The 9178-nt window shown below is 36.4% G+C and overlaps 1 protein-coding gene and 1 long non-coding RNA gene across 2 annotated transcripts; one reads left to right on the top strand and one right to left on the bottom strand.

The window, feature by feature from the left end:
- The first annotated feature begins 1343 nt into the window (after positions 1–1343).
- Positions 1344–4091, top strand: cxcl13 (chemokine (C-X-C motif) ligand 13). The gene is made up of 3 exons (XM_032515603.1): positions 1344–1474; positions 2217–2322; positions 2898–4091. The coding sequence occupies exons 1-3, from the start codon at positions 1408–1410 to the stop codon at positions 2980–2982; spliced, it is 258 nt and encodes an 85-aa protein (XP_032371494.1). The 5' UTR covers positions 1344–1407; the 3' UTR covers positions 2983–4091.
- Positions 4092–6107: 2016 nt separating this feature from the next.
- Positions 6108–9172, bottom strand: LOC116689184 (uncharacterized). The gene is made up of 2 exons (XR_004331934.1): positions 8377–9172; positions 6108–8308 (listed from the first exon to the last, which is right to left on the bottom strand). It is a non-coding gene; the product is annotated as an uncharacterized LOC116689184 (long non-coding RNA).
- Positions 9173–9178: the final 6 nt, after the last annotated feature.

A 9178-nucleotide genomic window follows, 5' to 3' on the forward strand; every position in this document is an offset into this window, starting at 1 on the left:
AAATTTAATTTTAGAAAAAAAAAATCTTATTTTCATAAACGGGAACTACAGTCTAATTTTGTTGGGGGAATAAGAATCCCCTCAATGAATTACTTACCAGAAAAGGATGTGGTTTTCAGCCAGGCAACCTTCAAGGCAAATTAAGAAGTACTGTGGTGCTCGAGTAGAATACTTAGACAATCAGACACATATTTGTTTGGTGTGTGCGGTGTTATCTGTGTAGTGTTCTTGCCAAACAGGACAGGTGTGTGTACATTCTGCTGTCATCATGATGTTTTTGTACTGTTCTAGCATTAAAATTCTGCTATTCTACCTAGTTTACATTTCTGTACTATTGTTTTGGTGCAACTTAAATTAAAATGAATAAATTCTTTTCTGACCTGATAGAATAGAGGACAGTTCATAGTTTGAATAAACCTTTCCTTACTGTATTATCTCACTGGGGCAGATCTAGATGTCCCATACAACGCCAGGCTGGGATGGAAATCAAGCCAAACCCCTGTGTCGGTTGGGCATTTGGCCTTTTACCTAAACGTATCATCTCATCTCATCCAATAATTTTCAAACTTGTTGGACTCAACCACAACAAGTAAAATGATTGGCTATTTATGCCCAGACTGTCTTTACCAGAAAAGCGACAGCATTAGTCCTTTGGTCAAACAATCATATAGACTTGACGTTTTCCTGTGACTTTGACACTGGAGACCGATGTTGGCATCCCATCTTCTACTAACAGCCAAAGGTGGTTTCTTTTATTACCCTTTGTTATGGCGTAATTACCCTTCTCTATTTGCCAACTAGTTTTAGATTTGAAGGGATAGTTCAGATATTTTGAAGCAGGGTTGTATGAGGTACTTCTCTATAGTCAGTGTATTACCTATGTACGTTAGATCATGGTTGGCTTGTCCCCAGTAACTGTATATCCATCTAGGTAATATACAGACTATGGATAAATATCTCATACAACCCCACTTCAAATGATCCAAACTATCCCAGTTAATACCACTGCCTTTCATACCTTTCATATTGCCATAAGTCAATGCTAGACAATTATTCACACAGACATGTGACATCAATGTGGCAATAGAATCCAAAACTTGTAAGTGCATGAAAGAGAATTAAGTACCTTACATTATTTTATTTTACAGTAATGCGTAGTGGAGTCTGTTTGAAATATCAGTAAAAATAGACCCTCGGAAATAACTCAAAACTCTTTCAGCAGAAACCCCCCTAAAAAATCTAGATGCCACAATTTTTACATTTTGATGTGACGAGACAGGAAAAGTGCAGTGCCTTTCACACACTTCCTTTTTTGCCGCTTTATAAAGGCAGACTCGATTCACTCTCAAATACTCTCACATCACTCTCACATCCTCATTGGTGCGAAAGATCAAAACAACCGCCAAGATGACAACTAAACCACTGCTCCTCCTGGCTGCTCTGACTTTCTGCTTTTGCATCGCCTCTCTGCATGGTAAGATATTTTTCTTTTACATTCAAAACAGTTAATGACCTGATTAGGAAGAGTTTTATTAACATCTACTAAATTCAGTCTGTTCGACTGCCTTCGCTCAGTTTGAAATTATTTAATTTCAACAAGTTAAACAATAAGGTGTCATCTCGTCTGCATATAATATTTCAAGCTAGACATTTTTAAGCACTATGTGTTGCTCAAATTTATGTTTATGTTCTCACCACTTTTTTAAGTATTAAGTTTGATAGCTTGCAGTAAGCAGGCAATTTTACAAAAAAAACCTCAAAACATATCAAATCTTCTATGGCTGTTCAAAAAAAAAAAAAAAAAAAAAAAAAATATATATATATATAAATAAATATATATTATATATATATTATATATAAATATATATATATATATATATATAAATATATATATAATATATATTATTAATTATATATATATATTATGTCTGTGTGTATGTCTATGTGAGAAAGAGAGAGAGAGACTCATGGCTTGCAAACAAGCAAAGCATGTTAAATGGTCAAGGCTTCACCCCACCCTCCACCTTGCCCTATTCTCTCCTCCTCTATAGCATTTAAAGCTACAAACTCAGAAATGGCACATCCTAAGGAAAGCTCATTGTGGGACTGGCTCTAGTGGCTGTAATTCTGCACCAAGGCTTAATTTCGGGAAAGAGACTTATGGGACCACTAAGGCAACATAATAATTAAGGTTTTAAAATGTTTAATTTTCACAGCGAGGTGTATCTGCATACAGACGATTTCTACTCCTGTCCCTTTGCGAGTCATCAAGAAAATTGAGGTGATTCCTATTTCAGGAAACTGTCGCCGGACTGAAATCATGTGAGTATAGTAAGATTGATTCAAAGACTTCAGGACTGTTAGGAACTGTCAGCTTTGAGCTGAGATGATAGCTGAGCTTGACTATGAAAAAGGATTATTTACTCAAGTAATGGTAAGCAAGTTGATAAGCTTAGCATGAAGACTGGAAACAGGGGGAAACATCTAGCCTGGCAGTAAGTGCAGTATTTGAGTAAACGTACATACTATCCTTCTCTGTTCTGGTTTGACATTAGAGCAATGATGCAGCTTTTGATTACAAACACAGATACCTGCTTGTTAACTAAAAGTACTTCTGCACTAAGAGCAAAAGTGAAAGTTCCGGTGTAAAAGTATAAAGTTGCACAAAATAGAAAAAGTAAGTTAGGAACTAGTTCAAAAACACCCATCTACAGTACTACTTCAGTCAATGTGTTTATGTTCCACTTTTGTTATACTGAAACCTGCTTGACTGTAACTCTGAAGAGCCTCTGAATGGAAATTTACTTTCACTCATCAGGTTTACTCAAACGTTGAGTCCAGTGTGAGAACGTCTCCCTTGTTAATAACATTTTTGTCACCCCTCTCTTTCTCCACAGAGTCACCAGGAGGAACGGCTCTAGAGTTTGTGTCAACCCAAATGTGCAGTGGGTCAACGACCTGCTCAGGTCTTTCCGAAAGTAATTACTTTATTTGGCATTTTTCGACAAAAAGCAATTTGAAGGAGTCACATTTGGCTCTTTGAAATCAAAACTTTTTTTACAAGTTTAATTTTTTTTTTTAGACTAAATGATTTAGATTTAGCCTTGAACAAAAATTTTGAAAAAGTACATTGTACGGTGGTGGTTATGGAGATGTGTCACTATGTATTTTGTGTTTCTGCCTTTAGTTTTCCACATTTCATTTTGTGTCACTGAAAACAAATACAAAGAAAAAACTATTTTCTCTGCCCTATGCTATGCCAGAGGGTATTTACTGGTATTTTATTGTGTCTAAGGGATAGACATTAACAAAAGAAGGGTTCCTTTTTGTGTTGGTAGTCAGTTATTGTAATAATGGTAACAGAAACTTTACTAGGATTGTATAATACTGTGTATTTCCGTGGTTAGTTATCATGTTATCCCTGGTCATCATACAACTCTAACCTGTCTTGTATTCTTTTTTGAATAGAATATTCACTCCAGTCTTTAATTATTTTTTCTTGTCTTGTTTTGTTTTAATTACAGTACAAATGTGAGCTCCAGCGCAACCACTGTGTCCACCACTGCTTCCACAATTCACTATTGATCACATTTTGTGGCAATGCTTTGATGTATCAAAAACCATAAATCTGTACTGTAAAGTAAAATAGTGTCAAAGCACAAAATAGAGAATGCTTTCCTGTAAATCTGACTAAATAATGTGAATCAAATGCATTGACTATATTAAACCATGGTGCTGTAACCTTTGACATGATTGTTTTGTATCCATGTCTTCTCACAAAGAATTAAAGACAGACAAAAAGACTCTTTAAAAAATGAGATGTTTATTGCCTACAAGAGGTGTAGAGAGTCGGGGCTTTGTGTTAAGAGATGATACAAGTGCGTTTGAGCAGTTTAGTTTCAACTGAAGTGTAACAGCTCACATATTAAACGTAGCTGTAGCCTTTGTAGAAGTCCTCCATTCATTCATGAGAATATCAGTGATTCAACATGGCAAGTGTTGAGACATAGGGCCCCCAGGAACCACTGGGGAGGTTAACCAAATCACTTATTTGGATGAAAACCTAACATCAGGTTTTGGGGGAAAACATTTTATTCATAAAACATTTTATTATTATTAAAGCTTTCTGATTCTCTAGAGAAAAATGTAATATTTCAAATTAAATAAAAGCATAAAATAAATCCTCCACATTAAGCAGGTGTTCATCCAACATTGATGAAAGGTCCTGTAGTCCCTTAGTTTTAGGTTATGCATATGTCATACTGTTTTTTAAAATATCTTTCATAAAAAGATAAACTAAAAAAGTGATTTAGTGCCTTTTTACGGATTTTAAATCTGTAAATCTATCTATTTATTAATTTTTGCAGTCTTTGGGAATGCGTGAGGGATTCAAGTTCCACTGGGCCTTCATCAAAACTTGATTATTCACCTACAATGTGCAGCTTTAACTTTCATAACGTAGAAATTGGAAGAGGACCTCTACAAAAGGACAGATGTGTTTTTTGTCAGCTCAGCCCTCCTACGTCAGACAAACTTCCACTTGTCCCCACAGTAAGTACGTGTTGCACCTTTTTGACATTTAATCGTCAGACGTGATGTACACTTTGGCTTCCACAATACCAAACGTGCTCCGTCTATGTTTAACAGCTTTTCACCACAAAGCTGCAAGTTTTCCTTCCATTCAAACGCTCAGTGACTGCTTCCTCTTGTCAGCGGTGGAAGCTCGTTGGACTGAAAACCCTTGTGGTGAAGAGCTGCCTGTCTGGAATCTGATACCATAAACTTAACACTGTTGTTAAATATAACAGGTTTAAGTGCAGTTCTTAAAAATACTATTGAGAAATAATGTAGCACCTTTGTTGGTGACTGCTGGTGGCTGAGGATCCTCACCCAGTATCACTTCTCATCAATACAACATCTGCTCAAAGTTACTGAAAGGCAGCAACTTTAATTTACTTTTTTACTAGGAATGCTTCAAGGATATAAATAGTTTGTTTCCAGAAAAAAAAAAAACCTTACATTTCTTGTTATTGTCATTGTTGGAAATGACAGATGCCAATCAGAAGTTTGGATTTTTAGGCTGTCAAAGCAACAGACAGAGAAAGACTTTTGAAGTCTTTCGGACACTGAAGTTGCTGCCTTTCCCCTTTGTAGTCCAAATTTATAATAGCCTCATTCCAGCAAATTATCCAGTGCATTCACCTGTGGTCAGCAAAATAACATGAGGATTTCCTTTTTATCACACTTATTTGGCATTTGTTTGTTTTTGATTTTCTTTTCCACAACATTATTCACAGGTTAATACAGTGGGGAGAAAATATTTACACAGCATCCTTTAAGTTTGTTTCTCGATTTGGATGCAGCAACCTGGCCTAGTTCGAGGCCGTCAACTTCAACATGTAAAAGCAGATTAAAGACAGCAAACCCTTCGTCCAAATGCTAAATGCTTTGTCAGACAATAAATAATAGGGCCAGATATTGAACAACAAGCTTTTTACATTCAGAAATTGCATGCGATAATGGTCGTGATATTCTTGAAAAAAATCGTGAAAGAAACAGCCACCTCTTTACAGAGAAACTGCAACAAAACAGGTGTGTGAATTTCAGATGTCTCGAGGAAATTAAGTGTCTGATGTTATGGATACAAAAAAACAGTCTGATTTAAAAAAATAAATTAAAAAAATACAGAAAGCAGTTTGAGGTAAAAAAGAAAAGATTCCTCAGTATCATTTTTTTCATGATGTCATTGGACTGGATTGGAGGGATGAAAGGATGGATGGATGGCTGGATGGATGATGGCACTGGGTTAATCTCTGAGCGTCTTGGTCTCATGGGCAGTGCTGCTGTTGGAGAAATTGTACAAACTAGGCACATTGTTTGTAGAAAAAGTATGTGAGGTGTGCTCTAAAGAGACAAAATTAACAGGGCAAATGCTCTGGGTAATGATAGCAAAGGAAGTGGCTGTGGATGTTGGACGATATGTGTGAAGGGGATCTGGAAAAACATTTTTGGAAAAACGTCAAGTAGAGTAGCAAATAAATTTTGATTAAGCCTCGTCTGAGTGTGAAAGGATGTGCACTGGAGAAATAAAAGGAATCAAGACAAACTGCTTTTAAACTTAGAACATTTATCTTTTTTTCTCAAAAACTTGGTAATACTGAATTGTACAAAGTACCAATTGAAAGACTGCATGTATGTTAGAGACAGAAGTCGCTGAAAATTGTTCAAAATAAAAGTTGGACAGAGACCAGTTTTGTCTCTACACGAGTATCAGAGACAGGTGGAAGTTGTATTCACATATCCGATCTTAGTGCACTGGGCAAAGAAAAAAAACAAACACCAGGTACATGTTTGATTTGTGAGAAAAATACGCCTTAATCAGAGAATGGTACATTACCCTCACAGATATGAAAGACGCCTTGTCAGCAAATTCACTTTAAATCATGTACAGCTGTTGTACAAAATCAGAAAACCCTGTGAGTTTAGGAGTGAAGTATAGGCCTCAAAATGCTCAAAAATGTTATCAACTCCACCAAAACTGGAGGTCTATCCGTTAACATTAACGTCAGCATCAAGTCGTGTGCAAATGAAGCAAAGCCGATACTGATCTGATTATGGTTTAAAGCTGAGGTTACAGGGTGCTGTGCAGTGTGTTGTGCAGACACCACTTATCCCAAAATTATGGCTTTTCTATTCAAATACTGAACAGAGCAAATGCTTTGACTAATTTAACTAATTCAATCTCAAAAATCCTGTGCCTGATATGTTAAACACTGTGAGTGCATGTGTAGGCAGCTGTTATAGAGTTCCCCTGCAGAGGCAGGGCTGGGTATCAAACCTCAATATATTATTTTGGACCCATTAAAAAGTGTCAAAGTATCAAGAAATGTCAAGTACTGAAAGCCGGCGTTGAATGTCTGACCAGATTCTTGAATCAGAGATGTATATTGTATTTTTAGAATTTACCTGGCACCAACTATAGGAAAAAAATAAAGTAGACTAGATAAATGTCCCAAAAATATAGATAGAAAATAAAAATGTCTTGTTTGCTTCATGGTAATTATCCCATGACACCAGGTTTGGAACATTAAACATTTGAGGAGTCTGGTCCCTATTGTAACAGACAAAAGGGGTTCTGTAGAGAAATCGCTTTATTTCTTAAAATAATCAAAAATGATATTGGTACTGAAACTCAGGTACAGCATCAGTAATGATACCCAGTCCTACCACTTATTCATTAATCCTATCAATCCCACATAGATTCTCAAGCCTCTCTTAAAAAGCCTTACAACTAAACAAAATGAAAATGTCAAACAAATTTAAATAAACACTTTTTGCACCTTTTGGCACCTAAAAAGTTAGACTAATTTCAGTTTTATTTTTTGATAATAAAGCAAAAGGCTAGCAGCAGTTTTATCAAAAATGCACCAAGACGTGGGACTTCTACAACAACAACATATATGTATGTAAGTACATACATTACCTGTGCTTTAGAAAGGATTTCCATACCAATAGCTTGCCGTTTGGTTTTGCTCTTGCGACGTGACTCTGAGAGTCTTCAGTTTGAGAGGTACTGCTGGATGCATAGCATAGCCCTGAGTTACATCTTACATATAGGGCTATTAGTTCTAATCATCTGGCACAAATATACAAAGTCCACAGGAATCTGGCGTTAAGAGGCTCCGGCAACCAATTTCATAGGGAGCCTTTACTAAATATATTCGGCTCCTGGTCACAAATCATTGGCAGATTCTTCTCAGGAAGTTTTTTTTTCCCTCTGGCAACAATAATTAAATATCTTATTGTCGACAGAGCATAAGTCACTCATTCTGGGGAGATTGTTTGGCCAGTGCGGTAAGGGGAAACGGGGCGATGCTCTTAAGACCGTAGGTGTTTGAAAGCTCGACTCAAAAAGCTAAAAGTATTAAGAGCATCGTTGATCAATGTCAGGATTGTGTTTGAAATATATTTTTATGTCTTAAACTATTTTTTTCAAAGCAATTCAAAGAGTAGGGGGCTAATTTGTTTGCAGTGCTTATTCATTTTTGAGATCTGAGCACAGATTTGACATGACCAATCATTTCATTACTTCATCGTGCAGCAGAAATTTCACAAGTTGCATCTTTTAAATCACAATGACCATAAATCGGACAAGATGAACGTGATACCTCTGCAAGTAAAATATTTAGCAACTAAATAGAGGTTCAAGACCTGTTTTGTGTAAGAAAAAATATGATAGAAGTGAACACAGCAGCTCATCAACGTTAACGCAGCACCGTGAGGTAGCTTTCTGGTTGAGATTTGCTACCTGGCAAGAAGAATGAGTTGGTGAAATCCTTAAAATTGGACCAGGCAACATAATCCCAAATTATCTACAAAACAAGTGTCAATCTGAAAGCCCCCTAAAATAATCTGTCTTCGATATTATCAGTGCTGTTGTTATTTACAAGCAGCTGTGGCAAGAGAAGATTTCATATTCTAGTTCCCATAAGAAACACACCAATTTAGTGTCGTCACATTATTTAAAAAAAAAACTCCCAATCTGTACTTTTTAATCTTTAAAAATGCAGCTATTTTATTTTATTTTGGTGTTTCTCGGCTGATCAGAATTGAAAATATGGACCTGTTGTTGTAAACAAACCTCTCACATCCCCGTAAACATTCCTACCTTTCAGTTGTTTGTAGGGTGTGATAGCAGGTTCCAGTTCTATCGACTGGGATTTTAACACAACATACATGTTGTGTTGCAGCAATAATATTTTGTCGTGTTTTCACTCTAAAATTTCACAGCTATGTGAAATGAGAAAAAAAAAAAATCCTACTAATCTGATTTGTGTGTTTTTTCTTTAAAAAGTTAATAGTTAAGGTTTGTTGTTGTAGGAGCAGAATCTACAAGCAGTTATGATCTAAGGCAAATAAAACAATTGACATTGGGGGTTACCATCGCAACTTCGTCCCAAGCCCAACATTTGGTATTAAGCCTTTTCAAGGGGGGGGGGGGAAATGTAATAAAACAAACATTTACAGTGTGCAAAAACACAAAGTGGAGCAACAAACGGGCAAATACTTCACTCCTTTTGTGAAGGTGTGTCTCAGGGTTGGAAGGGTTGGATGGTGTCTGAGTTTTAACATGACCAGTAAACTGTACAGGGTCCTGTATAAAGATGGGGGGGGGGGG

This window comes from Etheostoma spectabile, chromosome 5 (assembly GCF_008692095.1).
Source record: "Etheostoma spectabile isolate EspeVRDwgs_2016 chromosome 5, UIUC_Espe_1.0, whole genome shotgun sequence".
Classification (NCBI taxonomy): Eukaryota; Metazoa; Chordata; class Actinopteri; order Perciformes; family Percidae; genus Etheostoma; species Etheostoma spectabile.